This window comes from Tiliqua scincoides, chromosome 4 (genome assembly GCF_035046505.1).
Source record: "Tiliqua scincoides isolate rTilSci1 chromosome 4, rTilSci1.hap2, whole genome shotgun sequence".
NCBI classification, from domain to species: Eukaryota; Metazoa; Chordata; class Lepidosauria; order Squamata; family Scincidae; genus Tiliqua; species Tiliqua scincoides.
The window spans coordinates 806334-828593 of record NC_089824.1 but is presented as its reverse complement, the minus strand read 5'-3'; the positions used below and the strand labels follow the sequence as shown (position 1 = coordinate 828593).

Genomic DNA, 22260 nt, shown 5'->3' with positions numbered 1-22260 from the left:
GTCCATCTAAACAGATGGCACAGAAGCAACCTCCAAAACTCAATTCCTTGGGAACCACCACTTGAGGTGTGCAGAGCGCCGTCTTGTGTCCCCCCTGGCCCTTTGATCCCCACTGGTGATGCTGTGACATGCCACCTCCTGGGCCAGGGCTCCCGCATGCCAGGAGCATACCTGCTGCTCTGCATGTCGGTAGCCTTTCTGGAGCACGTGCCAAAGCTTGCGGCCCTTGGTCATCCGGGAGTTGCCCGATGAGTCCAACTCTGCCTTGTCCCCCTTCTGGCCCAGCGGGGACAGCCCAGGCAAGCTCTTCTTCTGTGACGCCGCTGTAAGAAAGAAGCAGAAGATAAGGGCAGCCCACCCTAACCCTAACCCAAGGGCAGACCAAGGCTCCCCCCTCAGCCTGCCCATGTGTTCTTTCTCAGCCCCTCTTTGCAGGGGGTGCTCAGACGTCTTGCGTGCCACCCTGAGGCTGCTGAGAGGGCCAAATCTCAGGAATCATTCCTGGCCAAAGCAAGACACGTGCATGAAAGAAGAGGCTCAGGGGACCCCAGCCAAGCACCCAACCCTTCTGGGACCTACTTACAGCTGTCGCCCTGCATCTCTGTGTAAATGCCGCCAGTCTTCAGGCAGTTCTGCTTCTCAGTCTCCTATCCACACCTCAGGAGAGTCCAGGGTGGCTTATCTGTACACAGGACACTGAGGGATAAAGGAAATGCCTCAGAAACCGTGGAAGCTTCATCTGCACCAGGCTAAGACCTGGGAAAACACACTCTCGGCACCAGGGTAAGGAGGGTGCGGAATGGTCCGTGGTTGCTCTGGGTCAGGGAACTCTCAGGGTCCAGTCCTATCCAACTTGCCAGCACTGATGCAGCCGTGCTGTGTGCCGCATCTTGCAGGACAAGGTAGGGGGGCTCACAGAAGCCTCCTCAAGGGAAGGGGACATTTGTTCCCTTACCTTGGGGTTGTATTGAGGCTGCCTCAGGAAAGTGGGGTAGGACTGGGCCTCAGACTCTGTTTTTACTTCCTGTTTGTCCTTTGATTTGAATGAAGCCCACTTGCCAGCACTATCACCACAGGGCAACTGGGCTCCCATTGCTGATACCTTGCTCAGCCTTGCACACTACCCAGAGAAGGGTGTGTGTGTGTGGGAGAGAGAGAGAGAGAGATTGTCAAGCTATTCCTTGTGCCCACCCACCCAGTGCAAACATTTCCCATCAGCCTGCTATTTTCTACCTCCATTTCCCATTTGATTTAATTCCTATTTCTTCTGGTAGTTAATAAACAAGTTACATTCTGACGATCTACCCACCTGGTCTCTCTATGTTCAGTGGGCTGTCATGCCTGAACACTGTTGTGGATGCTACCGCAACAGGTTTATGCACGCACTCTCCTGGGAGGGTTTTGACCCCAGATAGCTCCCCATAGCCTGGGATAGTGTCTGTGGGTAGAATAGTCGCTCCTCTTCACTCTCAGTAGAAAGGAGAAGCAGAGAACGGGAAGGGGTCTGTGACCACTAGTCCCTGCTCCCTTCAGTGCAGTGGCTCTCTGGCTTCTCCCTTGAGAAGAGGTGGTGACACTCTGCCACCGCCCTGCCATTATGTGCCACTGAAGTACCCCCTGCCACCAGCACTACATGCCCCCAGGTGCCACATACCTCCTCCCTCCCCCTCCCTTCCCAATCTGAAAGCCTGAGAAAGGGCCTGCTGCCTTGTGCTCCCTTGGCCAGACTGGGGCTGGCAGAGCACCCAGTATGGAGATGGCAGCGGCAGCCCAATCTGGTCCCAAACAGGGCTGGCACTGCCGCACTGGAGGCGCCCTGCGGCCCACACCACGCCCACCACGCCCCCCCTGCAGTGCGGCCCGATATGGAGGGGGGTCTGTTGTTCTGAGCTCTTGACATTTTGGGGGCCAATTTCGATTTCCAGCCACCAGCCCCAGTCTGAGTGGGGCTGCAAGCAACCCGTGGCCGAGCGCGCTGCAGTGTCGGACTAGGACTGGGGCGCCTGTGTGTCTTGGATTCAAGTTCCCAGCCAGCCAGCCAGCCAGCAGCGCTCCCACTCACTGGCTCCCAGCTTGTCCTACCTCACAGGGGTGTTGTGAGAACAAGGCCTTGGAGGACAGGCAGAGGCGTGGGGAAAAAGGGGCCCCCGGCGCTCCCGCCTCGCTCCGGAAGACCCCCGCCCCGGCAGGAGCGCACAGGCGGCGCAGAGGCGACCCGGGCCGGCCGGTGCGAGCAGCAGGAGCAGCAGCAGCAGCGCCGGATCTGCTCGCCCCCCGCGGAGCACCAACCTGCCTCCGCCCGGCGGGGAGCCCGTTGCCAGGCGGGCCGCGTTCTGCGGGCGGGCGCTCCTGCCGCCCCGCCCAGCCACACCCGGGCCGGCCGGCCGGCCGGCAGGTTGGGGCAGCCGGGCGCTCGGCGGGGGCAGGCGGGGTCGTGGCCCTGCAGCCCGAAGGCAGGCGGGGCCACTGGGAGGAATTTCAGCAGGGGGTGCAAAGGGGGGGTGAAACAGAGCGGGGGAGGGGGAGGCAGCTGGAAAAGTGTGTGGGGCCCAGGCCTGCCCACCCAGGTGGCGCCCTCGGCTGGAGGAAGGCACAGGGAAAACCAAACGCGCGCCTCCCTCTCTGTAAAATCTTTTAAATCCTTGCAGAAAATGAGCACCAGCCTCTTTAGGCCCCACTGGAATGCGAAGTGTCCTGTGCAGACCAAAACCTGCCCCTGCAGCAGCCGTCCTCGTCTCCCAGCCGGTCCCTGAGCTCCGCTCCACTCCACTCCACGCCAAGCAGATCCCCGAGCCAAAGAGCTCCCGGAGCAGGCCAGTTTCCTCCAAAGAACAGCCACACTGGATCAGGCCAGAGGCCCAGTTAGGCCAGCTTCCTCCCCGATTTGACACTGTGTTAAGGAGGGCCAGGGATGCTTTCCTCAGCCCAGCATATGTGACCTGCCAACAGCTGCAGCCGCAGGCTCCTGGCAGTGTCCTCAGCATCTCACGCAGGCAACAAATCGGAGTAGACAGGAAATGTAAGATCCCAGGAAATTTCGGGGCCCCTCTTTGACCCAGGGCCTGGGTACAAATTACCCCATTTACCCCCCGCTCCCAGGCCCTGCTGAAGGCCGCCCGCAGGACCAACACAGGCAGCGGACGGGGCCGCCCCACAAGGCAGCCGGCCTGCAACCCAGGACGGGTCTGACCGCTAGGGGCTCTCGGAACAGGGCAAGAGTGGGCAAGAGCGCAACCCCCAGCCCCTGCAAGCCCCACCTGGGCGCAGCTCCAGAGCCTCGCGGAGCCCTACCCAGCCTCCCCCTGGAGCGCCCGGAGGTCCTGTCCGCACGTGCTTCTCTTCTCAGCGACACACTGGAGCGCTTCTGAGGTCCGAGGCGAGGCACAGCCAGCAGCAATGAGCAGCACTGCACAGCCCCCTCCCTATAAGAACATAAGAGCCCTGCTGGATCAGGCCAAAGGCGCATCTAGTCCAGATTGCCCACAGTGGCCCACCAAATGACCCAGGGAGCACACAAGACAGCCAGAGAACTGCATCCTGGTGCCCTCCCTTGCATCTGGCAAAGCCCATTTCTAAAGTCAGGAGGTTGCGCATACACATCATGGCTTGTAACCTGTAATGGATTTTTCCTCCAGAAACTTGTCCAATCTCCTTTTAAAGGCATCTAGGCCAGGTGCCGTCACCACATCCTGTGGCAAGGAGTTCCAGAGGAGTGTAAAGAGCATCTCTCTATCCATTCTGTCCATCCCCTGCATAATTTTGTATGTCTCAATCATGTCATCATCACAGCAATCATGCCGTGATCAGATCCTTGGGGCACACCGCTTTTCACCTCTCTCCATTGTGAAAATTGCCCATTGACACCCACTCTCTGTTTCCTGGTCTTCAACTCTCTGTTTCCTGGTCTTTGCCACAGTGGGAGGCATGTGATGCGCTCCCTGCAGATCCAGCACCAGAACTCTGAGGACACGTGATCCCCCCAGTGGTCCGGTCTCCAAAGGTTGGGAACCAACCACCGCCCTTGTCTTGGGCACCCAACTTAGCCTAGAGCTCCAATCCCAGTCGCCACCCAACTAGTCCACGAATGCCAGCCACTCTTGGAGACACCAGACCTGGACCCGCCCCAAGCCTTGCCGAGTGCTGCTGGGGGCTTCTGTTTCCATCTTGCTACTTCCAGCTCTGCAGCTGAAATGCCTTTTGGGGCCCGGCTGGCATGAACGAAAGAAACCGCTTGGCAGAAGGTGCTTCCCTCCCTGTCAGGCCTCTCATCCACACAACCCAACCAGTTCACAGCCTCTCTTCCGTCTCATTTTCCCAGGAACAACCCTGAGCGGGCCTGCCCACCTCTGCCACTTGGTGATGGCAACCGCTGCCTTGCTGGACTTGGGCACCAACAGCAAAGCAGAAGCACAGACTTCCGAGCAGCTGCCCCAGGGAGATTGGCCCAGGCCCTCCCAGAGGTAGGAAGCAGCACAGGCAGCAGGTGACAGAATCAGCCTGGAAGGCTGTGCAGCACTGCCTCCCCTCCCCAACACTATTTGCTCCCGCACAGGCATTCGTGCTCTTTCCCCTGACATGACTGGCAGCTATTGTAACCAACGGGAGCACTGCATTCTGGCATATGTTATGTGGGGCTAATCAGTGCCCTCCTTCATTACTGTTTCACACAGCACTGAACTCTCCCTTAACAGCCTCCAACCACTAGGGAAGATGTTACTGCAGCAGGACTGCATGTGGGGCTGTGGCTAAAACCCACTAAAACTGAGTGTTGGGAGAGTCAAAATATTTCTTTACCCAGCATGTAATTAGTCTGTGGAACTCCTTGCCACAGGATACGGCAATGACAGGATACGGCAAATTGGGAAAGGTAGCGTGATGGGATGTGATAAACGGTTTGGCACAATGAGAGGATGCGGGGACAAAGGAGCGAATAAGCAGCCCATCCTGGGGCATTCTGTGTACAAATGCTTTTATGCGAATGCCCGAAGTCTGCGAGCAAAGGAGGGAGAACTGGAATGTCTGGTGACAAGGGAAAACATTGACATAGTGGGCATAACGGAAACCTGGTGGAATGTGGAGAATCAGTGGGATAACGCAATCCCAGGCTATAAACTCTACAGGAGGGACAGGCAGGGGCGTGTTGGAGGTGGGGTGGCCATTTATGTTAAGGAAGGGATAGAATCCAGCAAAGTAGAGATTGAAGATGGGTCCGACTCCACCATAGAATCTCTGTGGGTTAAATTACCAGGCTTGTGCAGCGATGTAATACTGGGGGCGTGCTATCGTCCTCCAGACCAGAAATCTGATGGGGACCTTGAAATGAGGAAACAGATCAGGGAGGTGACAAGGAGGGACAGGGTTGTAATCATGGGGGACTTCAATTATCCTCATATTGACTGGGTCAATTTGTATTCTGGTCACGATAAGGAAACCGGATTTCTTGACGTGCTAAATGACTGTGGCTTAGAGCAGCTAGTCACGGAGCCCACCAGAGGACAGGTGACTTTGGATTTAATATTGTGCGGTATGCAGGACCTGTTTAGAGATGTAAACGTTACTGAGCCATTGGGGAACAGTGATCATGCTGCGATCCGTTTTGACATGCACGTTGGGGGAAGAATACCAGGCAAATCTCTAACAAAAACCCCTGACTTCCGACGGGCGAACTTCCCTCAAATGAGGAGGCTGGTTAGGAGGAGGTTGAAAGGGAGGGTAAAAAGAGTCCAGTCTCTCCAGAGTGCATGGAGGCTGCTTAAAACAACAGTAATAGAGGCCCAGCAGAGGTGTATACCGCAAAGAAAGAAGGGTTCCACTAAATCCAGGAGGGTGCCTGCATGGCTAACCAGCCAAGTTAGAGAGGCTGTGAAGGGCAAGGAAGCTTCTTTCCGTAAATGGAAGTCTTGCCCTAATGAGGAGAATAAAAAGGAACATAAACTGTGGCAAAAGAAATGTAAGAAGGTGATACGGGAGGCCAAGCGAGACTATGAGGAACGCATGGCCAGCAACGTTAAGGGGAATGATAAAAGCTTCTTCAAATATGTTAGAAGCAGGAAACCTGCCAGAGAAGCGGTTGGCCCTCTGGATGGTGAGGGAGGGAAAGGGGAGATAAGAGATGGCAGAGAAATTAAATGAGTTCTTTTCATCTATCTTCACGGCAGAAGACCTTGGGCAGATACCGCTGCCCGAACGGCCCCTCCTGACCGAGGAGTTAGGTCAGATAGAGGTTAAAAGGGAAGATGTTTCAGACCTCATTGATAAATTAAAGATCAATAAGTCACCGGGCCCTGATGGCATCCACCCAAGAGTTATTAAGGAATTGAAGAATGAAGTTGCAGACCTCTTGACTAAGGTATGCAACTTGTCCCTCAAAACGGCCACGGTGCCAGAGGATTGGAGGATAGCAAATGTCACGCCTGTTTTTAAAAAGGGAAAGGGGGGACCCGGGAAACTATAGGCCGGTCAGCCTAACATCCATACCGGGTAAGATGGTGGAATGCCTCATCAAAGATAGAATCTCAAAACACATAGACAAACAGGCCTTGCTGAGGGAGAGTCAGCATGGCTTCTGTAAGGGTAAGTCTTGCCTCACGAACCTTATAGAATTCTTTGAAAAGGTCAACAGGCATGTGGATGCGGGAGAACCCGTGGACATTATATATCTGGACTTTCAGAAGGCATTTGACCCGGTCCCTCACCAAAGGCTACTGAAAAAACTCCACAGTCAGGGAATTAGAGGACAGGTCCTCTCGTGGATTGAGAACTGGTTGGAGGCCAGGAAGCAGAGAGTGGGTGTCAATGGGCAATTTTCACAATGGAGAGAGGTGAAAAGCGGTGTGCCCCAAGGATCTGTCCTGGGACCGGTGCTTTTCATAAATGACCTGGAGACAGGGTTGAGCAGTGAAGTGACTAAGTTTGCAGACGACACCAAACTTTTCCGAGTGGTGAAGACCGGAAGTGATTGTGAGGAGCTCCAGAAGGATCTCTCCAGACTGGCAGAATGGGCAGCAAAATGGCAGATGCGCTTCAATGTCAGTAAGTGTAATGTCATGCACACTGGGGCAAAACATCAAAACTTTAGGTATAGGCTGATGGGTTCTGAGCTGTCTGTGACAGATCAGGAGAGAGATCTTGGGGTGGTGGTGGACAGGTCGATGAAAGTGTCGACCCAATGTGCGGCGGCAGTGAAGAAGGCCAATTCTATGCTTGGGATCATTAGGAAGGGTATTGAGAACAAAACGGCTAGTATTATAATGCCGTTGTTCAAATCGATGGTAAGGCCACACCTGGAGTATTGTGTCCAGTTCTAGTCGCCGCATCTCAAAAAAGACATAGTGGAAATGGAAAAGGTGCAAAAGAGAGCGACTAAGATGATTTCTGGGCTGGGGCACATTCCTTATGAGGAAAGGCTACGGCGTTTGGGCTTCTTCAGCCTAGAAAAGAGACGCTTGAGGGGGGACATGATTGAGACATACAAAATTATGCAGGGGATGGACAGAGTGGATAGGGAGATGCTCTTTACACTCTCACATAATACCAGAACCAGGGGACATCCACTAAAATTGAGTGTTGGGCGGGTTAGGACAGACAAAAGAAAATATTTCTTTACTCAGCGTGTGGTCGGTCTGTGGAACTCCTTGCCACAGGATGTGGTGATGGCGTCTAGCCTAGACGCCTTTAAAAGGGGATTGGACAAGTTTCTGGAGGAAAAATCCATTATGGATTACAAGCCATGATGTGTATGCGCAACCTCCTGATTTTAGAAATGGGTTATGTCAGAATGCCAGATGCAAGGGAGGGCACCAGGATGAGGTCTCTTGTTATCTGGTGTGCTCCCTGGGGCATTTGGTGGGCCGCTGTGAGATACAGGAAGCTGGACTAGATGGGCCTATGGCCTGATCCAGCGGGGCTATTCTTATGTTCTTATGACATCTGGCCTAGATGCCTTTAAAAGGGGATTGGACAAATTTCTCAAAGAAAAGTCCATCACGGATTGCAAGCCACGATGCAACCTCCTGATTTTCAAAGTAGACTACCTCAGAATGCCAAATGCAAGGGAAGGCACCAGGATGCAGGTCTCCTGGTGGCTTGTGTGCTCCCCGAGGCATCTGGTGGGCCAGTATGAGATGTAGGAAGGTGGGCTGGATGAGCCTTTGGCCTGATCCAGTGGGGCTCTTACATTTTTATGGCTTTCATCTAGCAGCTCCCCTCCCCCAGTCGTTCCAAAAAGGCCCGGGCCAGCAGCTCTGTCATTTCCCCACAAGGTACACCCACAGGCTACTTTAAAACTACTCCCTATTTCTCGGGGGGGGGGGGGTGATGCTTGCAGTCACAGAATCCAAGGCAGCCAACCAACAAAACTGTGGCTCTTCCCCCTCCAGGAAGCAGACAGAAAAGGCACCCCCAATTGATGCAGATACAAGTTCAGTCACAGACAGAAAAAAAAGAAAACCTTTTTATAGTTGCAACACGGGAGGCAAACAAACTGCAGAAATGGACAAGGAAACAACACGCCCCAACGTTCCCCAACACCAACCCCCTCCCAGGCAGCAACCGAAGCAGCTAAGCCACGGCGGTTCATCAACCTGCCCTTGTGGAAGGGGGGGGTGGGCCTGCCTGGCCAGAGCCTGGACGGTGCCCCCAGGAGTGGACAGTGTGCGTTGACTGGTGGGGCTTCCCTTTGGCCACCCTTCTGTCTGGCAGTGAGATGGCGGGGGGGAGCACAGGGCAAGCCAGCTCCTGCTGCTACCACACTGAAAGCTTGCAGCAGCCTCACGAGGCAGGCAGAGAGAGAGAGAGAGAGAGAGAGAGAGAGAGAGAGCAGCTCTGGTGGGGCTTAAGCCAATTCTGGGAGGGCATCAAGCAGCTGCTGCTGAGAAGTCTGGCTGAGGGGACCACAAGGGGAGGGAAGGACAGCAAGGCTCAGGAAAGGACATGAGCACTGCTGGCCCAAGGAGCTCCTCCACTGGCACCTTCCTGCTTCTGCTGTCAAGCCCCACGGCTGGGGAGGAAAGGAAGACTTGGCTCAGCCTCTTGCCTCGTAGCGCAAGGTGTGGCGGGGAGAGGTATAGGAGGGAGGGGAGTCAGTGCAAACACGGAGCTGGGGGGACTTTCACAGCAGCCCAGGCCATGCTGACAGGGTAACCAAGAGAGCACAGGTGTGAGATGAGAACAACTTGGCAAGACAACAGCCCCTCCTCCGCCGCTCGAGCACCAGAGTGCCAAGTGCTCCCCTCAACCCAGCACTGTGAGGGGCCAGGGCCAGTGCACAGGAAGCCTGGTTGAGCATCAGACAATGGGAGATGGCAGCACACAGCAGGCGGGAGACAGGAACCAAGGAAGGGGGAGGCCAGGCCAGGGTCTGGGGCATGAATACAAAAATAAACTCTTGGGAGACAACAGTGCAGAGGCCCGACCAGGAGCCCGTCTGGCTCCAACTCGCCAACTGCCAAAAGTCTCACGATTAAAAGGAAAAAAAGGGGTCTCCCCGCAGGTCATCCAACGTCCACCTGTTGTCCAACCTTTCGCGGTACAGTGTCAGGAAATTAACAAACAGTTGCTAGAAAAGAGCGTTGCCAGCATCCCCCGGGGGCAGGAAGGTCCCCATCGGAGCCTTGATCCAAGATTGCTCTGGTCGGCCTGGGGGCAGCAGGGGGAACACAGCATCGGGGGGGACGAGGTCTGGTCCAGCTCCAGGGAGACACATGGCTGTGAGTGCCATGAACAGTTTGCTCCACCACGGTCCAAAAGGGAAAGTGCTTCGGCAAGTTCCTGCCCCTCTCCCATTCCACAGGCGCCGAAGAGGCAGGAGAGAGTTCCCTGGTGACGAGGGCTCTGTGTCCAGAGGGTGGGAGCCTCCGGCTGACTGGCAGCACCTGGGTGCCTAGAGGCAGCAGCAGGGTATGCAGCAGTCACAGGGTGGAAGAGCAGTGCAGCATGGCTGTGGGTGGGCTGGAGGCACAGGAGCAGCAATGCTTGACAGTAGCTGGGCCCGTGGGGTCACATGCAGATCACCTGCGTCCTGTGGAGAGAAAGAGCCAGAAAGAAGATGCTGGGAGAGCCGGGCAGAGGCAGCAACCCATCAGCACTGCAGTGAGTACTTGGGTTTCCCCAGACAGAATGCATGAGCAACCCTCTGCAGTCCTCCAAGGGATGGGGCTTATGCCAACACTTCCCCCCAGCAACACCCCTGACCTGTCCTCCTCCATGCTGCCCCCCTCTGCTTCGCAGGTGTCCGCAACCTCCTCTGTGTCGTCCTCACTCAGGTCCATGTCCAGTTCGTTGCCCGCCTCCGGGTGGGGGTACATGGAGCCACTGGGCAGACAAAGTACCCCTCAGCACATTGCCACCGCTGCCACGCTTCAGCTTTGGCACCCACTCCCTGGTCCAGACATACAGGCTGGGAAAAGAACCCATCCAGCCGGGCCAGAGGCTCTTTTGTGCAAGTAACCCCCCCTCCCGCCAGGCTCCTGACCTGATAGAGCGACAGGTGAAAAAGACGATTCGTTTCAGCCTCTTGTTGTAGAAGAAGTAGTTGAAGGACCACAGGCTGCCCTCCTCCCCAAACGGGTCGGAGTCCAGATCTGGGTTGTAGCTGTGGGAGCAAAAGGAGGGTCCATGAGGGGGAGCTGCACACCCCAGAAACACCACCCCTCCCTGCAAGCGACCACAGCAACAGAGACAAGGTGGGGAACCCCACAGTAGCGAAGCAGCCCTGAGTGCCCTGCTGGGAGGGTACCTGTAGATGTCGCACTCCGAGAGGCAGATCTCCTGGTCGACAGCATCCCACAGGTGAGGCTTCAGGGCATTGAAATCCTCCCGCACGGCCGAGAACAGGCTGCAGTTCACAGCATTCACCACCTGAAACAGAGCCGGAAACTGTGGCTGGGCTCCTGTACCCAAAACAAGCAGGGAAGCCTGACTTTCCATTCTCCCCAAAGGAAGGGGGCCAAGTGTTTGCTGGGAGGAAGAGGAAAGGGGTGAACACAGGGTGGGTGGGGGACCAAAAGGAGGGAGTGAGGGCAGCATCTGGGCAGGATGCAAGTTGCAGAGGGCAGCAAGGATTAGCTGGGGGGAACCCAGAGATCTGCTGCCTGCACAGTTCTCTTCCGGGGACGGGGACAACCGAAGCACACAGGAAGGTCCTGCTCCAAGAGGGATGCCATAGGTGAGACTCACTGGCAACTCCTTGCCTACTTGCAACCATCCTTGGCAACCACTCAAGGCAAGGCTAACATTGTAATGTAAGGGTAATATTGTAATGCCATTGTACAAATCGATGGTTAGGCCACCCGTGGAGTCCAGTTCTGGTCGCCACATCTCAAAAATGATATAGTGGAGATGGAAAAGGTGCAAAAAGGAGCGACCAAAATGATTACTAGGTTGGAGCACCTTCCTTGTGAGGACAGGCTCCAGCGTTTGGGGCTCCAGTCTAGATAAGAGGTGCCTGAGGGAGGACTTGATTGAGACATACAAAATCATGCAGGGGATGGACAGAGTGGATAAAGAGATGCTCATTTCCCTCTCGCATAACACCAGAACCAGGGGACATCCACTCAAATTGAGTGTTGGGAGAGTCAGGACAGACAAAATATTTCTTTGCCCAGCATGTCATTAGTCTGTGGCACTCCTTGCCATAGGATGTGGTGATGGATCTGGCCTAGATGCCTTTCAGCCATTTCTGCCCAATGTTGCATATATGCAACAGGGACCAAACGTGTACACCTGTGGGCCAGGTAAAAATAGATTAAAAGGGGACTGGACAATTTCTGGAAAACAGTCCATCACAGGTTACAAGCCATGATGGGTATTGCAACCTATTAATTTTAGAAGCTTGCTACCTCAGAATGCCAGATGCAAGGGAAGGCACCAGCATGCAGGTCTCCTGTGGCCTTGTGTGCTCCCCCAGGCATCTGGTGGACCACTGTGAGATATAGCAAGCTGGACTAAATGGGTCTTTGTCCTGGTCCAGTGGGGTTCTTCTTATTTGGCTGGGCTACGGGGGACCAGGAAGTCTGATCGCCTGGCCTTCCCCCAGTCTGGTTTTGTGATGGGCCTGAGTTTAGCAGAAGTACTAAGAGGCAGGAATGGGGCTGCCCAGTGAGGCTTTGCAGAGCCCACGACACCTCCAGGTATGCGGGGCCTCTTTTCTCAAAGATAGCTTTGACAGCTATCTCATAAATCTTCCTGACCAAAGAATTGCTCTGCTTAACACGAACACACCTGGGATGAGCAAGCCTGCAGCCTGGGGAGAGGGAGGCCTGGTCTGGCCTGCTTCCCTGGGACACCAGCAAACCCAACTCTCCTACCCTCCAGCTGCTCACAGGGGGGTGGGGTGGGGAGGAGAGAACAACCCCACAGCAGAGCTCCTGAGAAGTGATGGATACACTGGTAAACACCAACTCAACACAGGGCTAGTATGGCCTATGGCAGTGGCATTCAGACTGGAGCATCCTGATGCCCCAGCCTGAAGGCCCTGGCCTCTGCCCCCTTAAAGGGCAGGGGGGAAAGGCAGCGACATGATCCCCAGGATGATGTCGCTAAGGGGGCTGCAGGGACTGGGATGCACTCACCAGTTTCTGCAGCAGCCTTCCCGGGGTGCAGGGAGCCCCGCGTGAGCGTCTGCAGGGCTCCCCCGGCTTCCAAAAGTGAAAGTGGAGTGATCACACTCAACCTCCGCAAAACGGGACGTGGAGTGCAATTGCTCCACGTCCACTTTTGGATGACGTGTGCGCAGGGCTCCCGGCACCCCCGGCAGGCTGCTGAAGGGACTGGTGAGTACATGCCAGTCCCCGCAGCCCCCTGAGCTACATGATCCTGGGGATCGCATTGCTGCCTTTCCCCTGCCCCCACTGCCTCCCTCCCCTCCCCTCCCCTCCCCTGCAGGGACTTACTGCGGTTTTCAAACTCCTGGAGAGTTTGAAAACCACAGGCCTATGGGGATGAGAGCCTGGAAGGGGGGCACCAGCATCAAAGGGTTGGCTGTCCTACATGGGGCTCCCAGGTCAAATGGGGGGGAAGGCACCCACCTACCCAATTGAGACTTGGCTCCCGACTGAACTCATGGCTCTTTGCAGCGCTGAAGTCGTAGTCAGGCCGGAAGGATTCATTGAGCGTTGCAATCAGGTAGAAGAGGGTCTTGCGGCTGCACTTGTCGCTGAGCGGCCCCTCCTCATCTCCGCTCTGACTCTTGCTGAGCCTGGAGCATGAGATGCAGGCCATCAAGCACACCCTATCATGAACCATAGGCTCTGGGCCGAGGCTGGGCCCCTCTCTTCCCACTGCCAGGCCTGAAAAATGCCCTCATCCCACAACAGACACAGAACACTGGCTCCTTGAGGCTGCCAGCATTGAGACCCTGAAGAGCTGCTGGCCACCCCTTCCACACCCTCTGCTCCCTTTAACAGGAGGTCCTACCAAAGAATGGACTTGAACCCCTCTGCACGCAACGCACGCCCCAGGCCCAAGTAGCGCTGCCGCCTCTGAGTAGCGGTTTCTTTTGCACCTGCTCTCAGTCATCCCTCCTTCTGCCAGACCCTACCAAAGCGTAACCATCTTCCCACCCTGAGTGAGAAGACTCAGGCAAAAGGCGTTCCACAGAAAGTTCACTTCCTTCCTCCCACCTGCCAGGGTTTGTCAACTGGGAGGCACTTGCCCAAATTCCTGACCAAGACTTAACTTCCAAGTGCACCACTGTGGCCTGGGCCACTCCAAACAGTGCAGAAGGACAGAAGTTGGAATGCACAGAACGAAAGGAGAGTCAGGGGAGGGCAGGCTCTGTGGCATCCCATACCTGTGTCTCTAGAGCCTAGGGCTCCCAGCACACAGAGCATCCTCCCCTACCCATTGCTCCATGAATCAGACAGCCAAATGCTACAGAATCGAGAAGCCATGTGCATGTGCAGGGGACTTTGCCCTCACCAATAAAGCCCCAGCACAGCTTAGTACTTCACTGGTCAGAAGCAGGCCATACACACCTGCTTGGACTGATCCCCGTGGTCTGGGGTGGTGACAGGGCCTCAAGGACATGTGGCTGGCCCTCCTGGCAGAACTGCTTGAAAAGATGCTTGTCGTCGCCAGCCATCTTGCAAGAGTAGCTCTCGATCCTGCAGACACATAAAACTTCAGGTCAAGAGCAACCCTCAGGGCACAGAAAGATCCCAGGAGAGAGTCCAAGAAAGCCCTGGTCCATGACAGGAGTCTGAAAGATCGGAAAGTCAGGTCTGGGGCTCTGTCAGGAGGTTGGAAGAGGCAGGCTGGTGATAAAATCCCTTGGCTAGCAGGCCTCATTGCCCCTCACAAGGAGGAAGGGCCCCCTGCGTGACTCTCCTGCAGCCAGAAACCTCTGCCAAAGCAAGACCAGCACAAGCAGGCGCTCTGCAAATTGTGAGGGAGGTGCCACTGCTGAACAGAAAGCAGCTCAGAATTGGGCAGGCTGGATTTCAAGGGGGTCATAATTCAGGCTGAACACTCCATGCAGAGCCTTCTATAGAGGTCAAGCTTGGGCCCTGGAGGGAGGAGGGCTCTCTGGAACCAGCTTCTCAAGCCCTGAGCAGGAAGACAAAACATGCGCTGATGGCCTGCAGCCCTCTTCCATTCAGCTTCATCCTTTCACCCCCAAAGAACAGAGCTGGGGAGAAAATGGCTGTGTGTTGTGGAGCAAAGCCGCGAAGGTCCTCAGTGGGTGGGAGGTTCAGCTCAGAGACCCTGCTGACTGAAGTCACGGCTGGGAGAAAGGCCACTTGGCATGAGAGAGGACAGGCAGTGATGAGTTCAGAGGCTCCGCATGCAGAAGAGCCTGGCAGAGACCCCAAGAGGAACACCTGCGAGCTGTGGGTGGGGTGGCCGGGAGACATCCGTCTGGTTTTCAAGACACACAAGAGGGCCCACCTTGTCTCAAGGGGGCATCTGGCCATGGCTGGGGCCCCTTGTGGGAGGGGGCAAGGCAAGGCAGATTGCAGCTCCTGTGATGCAGAGTAGCTGGGCAGTTCTCATGCTAGCAATTTTGGCCAGGGAGCTGAAGCACAAAAACCAGAGCACAAGATCTGGTGCAGAGTTTCTCAGTGACCCGGAACCAAAGCCAAAACCTCTTGGCTTTCCCAGAGCCTGAACTGCACAGGAAACCCTGAACACCACCAGATCCACAGGAAAGAAAGGCACCTCCTCGGGCATGCCAAGTCATTCCTTGGGAGGCGGGTGGCAGCAAGTGCCTGTTCCAGCTGTATGTGGAGATCCTCTACTGCTCAGCAGGGCATCAGGCAAGGTGGGCAGGAGGGAGATGTACAGGCAGGGCTGGCCATCCCCCTGGCCCTTAGCTGGAAACTCATCCACCCAAAGGCCCCAGTCCGGCCACAGGAAAACTCTACGCAGAGGAGTGCTCAGTTTCTTGTGGTTTTTTGGCAACATAGTGGAAATGGAAAAGGTGCAAAAGAGAGTGACTAAGATGATTACGGGGCTGGGGCACCTTCCTTATGAGGAAAGGCTACGGCGTTTGGGCCTCTTCAGCCTAGAAAAGAGACGCCTGAGGGGGGACATGATTGAGACATACAAAATTATGCAGGGGATGGACAGAGTTGGCAGGGAGATGCTCTTTACACTCTCACATAACACCAGAACCAGGAGACATCCACTCAAATTGAGTGTTGGGAGAGTTAGGACAGACAGAAGAAAATATTTCTTTACTCAGCGTGTGGTCGGTCTGTGGAACTCCTTGCCACAGGATGTGGTGATGGCGTCTAGCCTGGATGCCTTTAAAAGGGGATTGGACAAGTTTCTGGAGGAAAAATCCATTATGGGTTACAAGCCATGATGTGTATGTGCAACCTCCTGATTTTAGAAATGCGCTGTGTGTCAGCATGTCAGATGCAAGGGAGGGTACCAGGATGCAGGTTCTGTCTTGCTGTCTTGTATGCTCCCTGGGGCATTTGGTGGGCCGCTGTGAGATACAGGAAGCTGGACTAGATGGGCCTATGGCCTGATCCAGTGGGGCTGTTCTTATGTTCTTAACTACAATTCCCAGGAAGCCTTGCAGGTCTCTTGTGATCTGGTGTGCTCCCTGGGCATTTGGTGGGCCGCTGTGAGATACAGGAAGCTGGACTAGATGGGCCTATGGCCTGATCCAGTGGGGCTGTTCTTATGAGGGCACTGATGGACACTGCAGAGGAGCAACTTCCAGCAAACTTGAGGCCACCCCCAAAAGGCTCCCTCCACCCTGGCATCTGCCCATTAGACCTGTGGAGCTCCAAGGGTCCAAGGCACTCTGCATGGGAGGAGGGGGCCCTTACGAAACCATGGCCCCAGAGCACACAGGGCCCTAACAATATTAACCTGACCTGGACCTCGTGGAGGAGAGCCCCACCTGCCCTGTCCTTCTGCTTTTGGACGAAGTAGCATAGCCCAGGCATAGAGATTACTTCCACACTTCTGCCCCTTCCCAGTACTGCCCTCGGGGCCATGACACAGGCTAGCAGTTCCTTCCTTCCCAATCTAACCAAGTTGAATCTTATTTATTGATTTATTTACAAATTCATACCCCACTTTATCTCCCTACTCAAAGCAGCTTTGAAGTGGGGTGGAGATCCACTCTGCCACCAATCCCTCCCCCCCCCCCACCATCAAGGACTGTCACAGGGTCTCACTGGAGGCTACCCTCCTGCCCAGCGTTCCTGAACACCCTTTCTTGCCACTCCCCCTTCAGAGCCCCAGTCTCTATAGCCAGGGCATCTCTTCCCAGCCTTCTCATCCTGCTCCCTTCGGGTTCTGCATTTCACTGCAGGCTTCTGAACATGAAACAGCTTCACCAACTAGGTCCTTTTGTCAGGAAGCCGTAGACAAAAAGGTTAGGCCTCTGGGAACAGAACAGCAGCACAGCCCAACTCCCCCACTTCTCCCACCTGCCAATAATGTGCGCATCTCCTGTCTCCACTGTCAGCTGGGAGTTGATGGCTTCAAAACTGGAGTTCTCCAACAACTTCATTGCTGGTCCTTCTTCTAGTGCCTGAACGATTCTAGTGCCACAACTATGAGACTAGAACTTCCTAGGAACAGATCAAAGAGAGAAGAGACCATCAACAACCCCTGCTCAACACAGAACAGCAATGTTCTGTGCCACCCCCTTGGAACAGGATCAGGAAACCCCAGTAAGGGTCACCCCCTGAGGCTCTAGAAGGCCTGGAGAGAACCCTAGACACTGCTCCTGGATGCAGTGACACTTACCCATGACAAAACTGGGCCTGATTCCAGCTCGTCGTCGTCCCCCTCCACCAAGCACCCCAGGATACCCCAGGGTGAAAGGGAAAGTGTTTTTTAGTGCCAAACTATGAACCTCTCCCATTCTCACCACCACCCCCTCTGTCCAGATGGGAGTTTTACTCAAAGAGTGAACAGGATGGAGGGCAGCCCACTAGGTCAACAACCCCCCCATCCCACTAGGGTACTGACAGAAAAGGCACACAGTGCACAGCAGTGGTTCTCAAACTGGTGGGTTGCAACCCTTTAAGGGGCAGGGAGGCAGCAACACAATCCCCAGGATTGCTTAGGGGGGCGAGGGGAGTGCTCTGCATTTACTTCAAGAAGGCAGGGCTGCAGCAGGCTGCAGGAGGTGCAGAGAGCCCTGCACAGCGCTACCCGAGGCTTGGAACATTTGCTGAAAGTGGGCGCAAAGCGCTTCCGTTTTGCAGAAGGTGCTTTGAGCCCGCTTTTAGCAAACGTTCCAAGCCTCGGGGAGAACTGTGCAGGGCTCCCCGCACCTCCTGCAGCCCTGTCTGCATAACGTAAGTGCAAAGCACCCCCCTTATCGATGTGATCCTGGGGATCGTGTTGCTATCCTGGCCCCTCCCCTGCAAGAACTTACTGAGGGAGTAAAGCTCCCTCAAAGTTTGAGAATCTCTGCTGCACGGCCACAAGCATGGTCCACAATACGCAGGGAGGAACAGATAGGAGAAAGTGGGCCTTGACGGAGCCGGGCCCAAAGCTGCCAGCAGGAACAAGGGGGCAGGCGGGCACCTGTACTGGAGACCAAAAGGCAGCACCAGGCTATCAAAATGGGAGCAAAACACTCCCACTGTGAGCTGACAAGCAACTGGGAAGAAGTGTTTCACAGCAGCAGAAGTTGCTGGATGCTTCCCAGGAGCAGTCCCAGCCGACAAGACTACTTCAGCCACAGCTGGACGTGACCAGCGTGTGGGGGACAAGGGCTGTAGATTCCCAGCATCCTCTGGCTGGCCACTGCTGGATCAGAGGGACCTCTGGATCACTCCACTGCAAGGGGTGCTGCTGGCTGGGACTGGGCCAGCAGAAGGTCCCAGTGGGCCTTTTCTTGGTTTGCAGAAATCAGACACCACTAAGAGCTGCTTTGCCCTGAGCTGCAACCAGAACCCCTGTAAACAAGCAGAGAACACTGAGCTCCCCCCCACACCTGACCTCGGTCTCTAGTCCAAGGACACACAAGGAGAGAGTGGCTTTGAGCCAAAGAATGAGGAGAGTGTCACACTGAGGCCCAGGCATGAGCATGGGCAGCTCAAGAAAGTTTTCTTCAGCACAGTCAGGATCACTTACACACCCCGAGGCACACAAAGTATGCCTCAGCCACGTGCAGCGATAGGTGCAACGATATTGCTAATATTAATGTTTGATCAACCTTATTAAGGGGCACTGTGGCAAGGCGACCCTTCCAGAAACCAGGTGCAGTAACTGCTAAACTGACCCCAATTCTCTAGGCATCCCACCTGAGAAAGGAGGATGGTGGGACCCAGGGAGGCCAGCTGAGACTGATGACCCGTTGGAGGGGGAGGCCACACACCAACAGCCTGTCACAGGCAGATGCAGAGCCAAAGACAGGCCACACTTGGCCACTGGGAAACTGAGAAGCTGTGTGCAAGTGACCCCCCCCACGCCTCTCTGAGGCCAGCCTCACCTCACAGGAGCCTCAAGAGAGGCTGCTCCTTCACTGGCATTTCACCAGCGCTCTACCACGAGTAGAGTAGTGCTTCCCGGGAGGCAGGTGGACTTGGCTCCACCGCCCCCACGTGCCACTGAAAGCAGAGACGACTGGGAGGTGGTGCAGCAGCGAGGGCAGAACACTACCCTGCGACTCAAAGGAGTGAGGAGGAGGGGGTGGCCTCCACTGCAGGGCGAGCTGCTCAGCCCTGGCAGCAGCGGGAGTGCCTGCAAACAGGAGGCCTGGCAAGGGTGGCGCTTGGCAGGGTCCGGGACGTGCGGTGGGTGGCTCCCAAGCACCCACCACCCACGCGCCTTGCCAGTCTTCTCTCTGCATTGCGCGTGGGTGGTGGGTGCTTGGGGGCCTCCCACTCCAGCGGCGGCGCTTTGCAAAGGACTCTGGTGGGGAGGCTTTGCCTCACCTGCCTCCACACCCACCGCCCGTCCCTGGTGCTGGGATGCCGGGGCTCTCCTTGGGAGGCCTGCACAGTTGCCCTTCGCCTGACCTCACCGAGCCTTCTGGCCCCCCAGGAACGCCACTGGCAGCCCCCCACCAGCGCCCTGCCTGCGGACGAGCCCCCCAGCGAGACCCTCCAGGGCGCGCTCGTGCCCGCTTTGCCCGGCTGCGGCTCCATCCCGCAGAGGCGCGCGACCGCGCCAGGGATGGCCCCTCCCTCGCCCAGCGCGGGACTACGACTCCCGGCATGCCGCGCGCCCCGAGAAAGCCCCGCCTTGGCGTGGGGCATGCCGGGAAGCGTAGTCCCGCCGCTTGAGGGACTCCGCCCGCCTGCGCGCCCCGCTACCGACCTGCCCCCGCCGCGACTCCGGGGCTCCTTCAGGGCCTGCGCGCCGTCGAGCGAGGCAGCCGCCGGAAGGGACTCGAGCCGAGCGTTGCCGCCGCCCCCGCCTCAGCCGCCGCCGTCCGTCTGCTCCAGGCGGCCCGCCGAGGCCCCGCCCGTCTCGACATGTCCCCGACTAATCGGGACGACGCTTCCGACTAATCGAGCCCGTCGCCGCTGCCGTTCTCCCGCCGTCCTCCCCGTCCAGCGAAGCGAGCGGCTCTGCGAGGAGCTGGACGACAACAAGACCGAGCGGCCCCGTCCCCAGGACGGCGATTGGCCGCCCGCCGGCGCCCCAGCGCCCATTGGCGCGCGCGCGCGCCCGTCGCTCGGAGCGGAGAAGCCCATTGGCCGCCTGTGACGCCAATCGAGGCGCGTTCCGCCTCCCGCCGTCAGGCAGAACCGCTCCGATTGGCCGCGCGTCAAGGGCGCTGTCGGGAACAAAGGCAGGCTGAGAGCGGCTGTCACTCCGGGCAGCCGGCTACGCCCACCGATGGGCGGGGCTCGGGGAGGCGGGAGGGCTCCGGGCGGAGTGGGCTGGTGCAGAAATCCCGCAGCCCGCAGGGGGCGCCGCTGTGCGCTGCACTGGCGCGAAGGTTCGCAGTGCTGTGCGGAAGAGCGGGCGTCGCTCGCAGGTGGCACGGCTGTGCAGGGGCTAACCGGTGGCGTAGCTGGAGGGAGGTGGTGCACTCAGGCTGGCAGCGGGGCGGACAAGCTGCCCCTCCCTTCGGAGTCATTCCCGGCGTATGGCTCCGGTTTGCTCCCCCCGCCCGGAATGACTCCGAAGGGAGGGGCCGCTTGCCCGCCCCACTGCCAGCCTGAGTGCGCCACCGCCCCAGCTACGCCACCAGGGCTAACAACTAAGGAGGTCTCCAGCCAGGGACCTGCCGGAGCCTGGAGTCGAGGCCCAAGTCTCCCCTTGCCCAAGTCGCCCTCGAGGCACGTGGAGCCTCGCCACTTGCCCAGAGCCCTTTCTTGAGTCTGCTTGAGAAGCAAGCCAAGCCGCGGACACGGAGGGGACACAGCCAGCAGCACAGCAGCAGGCGCAGACACACACGCAGCTCCTGACTTGAGCCTCTTCGAGTCCTTGCATCTTCAGGGTCAAATGCGTGAGTCGAGAACGTCCAACAGTGGCATCACGAGGGTTCGCATCACCCAGTGTGGGATGCCAGTGTGTCACCCCCATGCAGGGGGTGGGGCAACACCCCAGTTGGTGGACGTGCTGATGAACCATCACTCTGCCCCCACTGGTCATTTGGCTGTACCTTTAGATAGAACAAAGATAGAACACATTCTGCATGAAATTACGCATTGATCGATATATGACATGCTGGTATTATTCCTCCAAACTGTGATTTTAGTGATTTTGGTCACCAGTGGTGTCACATACCCCCCCTGGGTGTCAACTTCATGTTGGCATCCTTCAGTCTCGGAAGAATGTGGTATCGCGCTCTGAATAGTGGTTCTGGAACAGAGTGTCCTCCCCAGTGCGCGAAGCCTGGGTAAAGTAGATATGGAGGATAGACTGTTTCCCATGCAGTAAATCCCCCCTCTCCATGTCGCTGAAATGGTCCAATGAAAAGGCAGAGGCCAATACGGTTGGTTCCAGTGGCGTCACAGGAGTTGCCAGAACGTGACTTGTGTTCAGCCATGAACTGCCTCAGGGACTCCGGCTCCTGATTTTGCCTCGAGGTTGACTCCTGAAGCCTTTTCCACAACTGGATGTAGCCACAAGGCAGTGGAGGTTTGGGACCAGAGTTTTCCTTCTCTCAGATGAGCTGCCTTCCCAGGCTGACGAGTCCCATCTACACGGTGGCTGTTTAGTCGCCTCTTACGACAAGTACAGCCAAACTGAGGGCCTGTTCTTATCCCCCAGCCCCCAGGGGGCAACTTACTTAACCTTACTTAACTTTACTGCAGCAGTTCTCAAACTTTTAGCACTGGGACCCACTTTTTAGAATGACAATCTGTCCAAGTCCCACCAAAAGTGATGTCATGGTGGAAGTGACATCATCAGGCAAGTTAAAACAAATAAGTATAAATAATTAAAGTAAAACAAATAATTAAAGAAGCAGAAGCCAGCCGTGGTCCACCAAGTGAATTTCCTCTGTAGCCTGCCTGCAATAACACTCCCCCCCTCCAAAACCAGTAAGGTATTCAGCCCTACCCAGTGTCCAGTTCCACTGAAGAACTGTTTAAACTAGATAACTGTCAGGATCCACCAGGCTTTGCAAGTCTCAAAAAAGTTCACCTTATCAGCTGAAGCCTCTGTTTCGATCCTTTCTAGTGGGGGTGGTGGTGGTGGTGGAGGCTGCCTTCTGGGGCATTTGTTGAGCTCTGGTTCCATCAGATCAGGACCATTCTGGGGCTTCACATTCCCCTTTGCCTGGCCTGACCACCAGCCAAGGCATGTTTGCTTACTCGTGAGTAAACACAACCGTGAGGCTTAGGGCCCAATCCTATCTAACTTTCTAGCTCTGGTGCAGCC

At 56.3% G+C, this 22260-nt stretch overlaps 2 protein-coding genes across 3 annotated transcripts in view; both read right to left on the bottom strand.

Moving 5' to 3' along the window:
- WDR97 (WD repeat domain 97) overlaps window positions 1–599 on the bottom strand; it is a 59804-nt gene extending 59205 nt beyond the window's left edge. The window contains exons 1-2 of the mRNA XM_066623051.1: window positions 584–599; window positions 172–323 (exon numbers count right to left, since the gene is read on the bottom strand). Coding sequence (XP_066479148.1) covers window positions 172–323; window positions 584–599 — 168 coding nt within the window. The remainder of the gene's footprint in view (window positions 1–171; window positions 324–583) is intronic.
- A 7839-nt stretch (window positions 600–8438) lies between these two features.
- On the bottom strand, window positions 8439–20035 carry MAF1 (MAF1 homolog, negative regulator of RNA polymerase III). 2 transcript variants are annotated; one of them, XM_066624356.1, is made up of 8 exons: window positions 19741–20035; window positions 16890–17033; window positions 13974–14102; window positions 13030–13195; window positions 10736–10857; window positions 10472–10591; window positions 10192–10311; window positions 8439–10018 (listed from the first exon to the last, which is right to left on the bottom strand). In XM_066624356.1, exons 2-8 carry the CDS (start codon window positions 16970–16972, stop codon window positions 9997–9999), a joined length of 762 nt encoding a protein of 253 aa, XP_066480453.1. In that variant the 5' UTR covers window positions 16973–17033; window positions 19741–20035; the 3' UTR covers window positions 8439–9996. The 2 variants fall into 2 exon arrangements, with proteins under 2 accessions (XP_066480453.1, XP_066480454.1); XM_066624357.1 differs by lacking the exon at window positions 19741–20035 and adding an exon at window positions 18911–19087.
- Between the last annotated feature and the right edge of the window lie 2225 nt (window positions 20036–22260).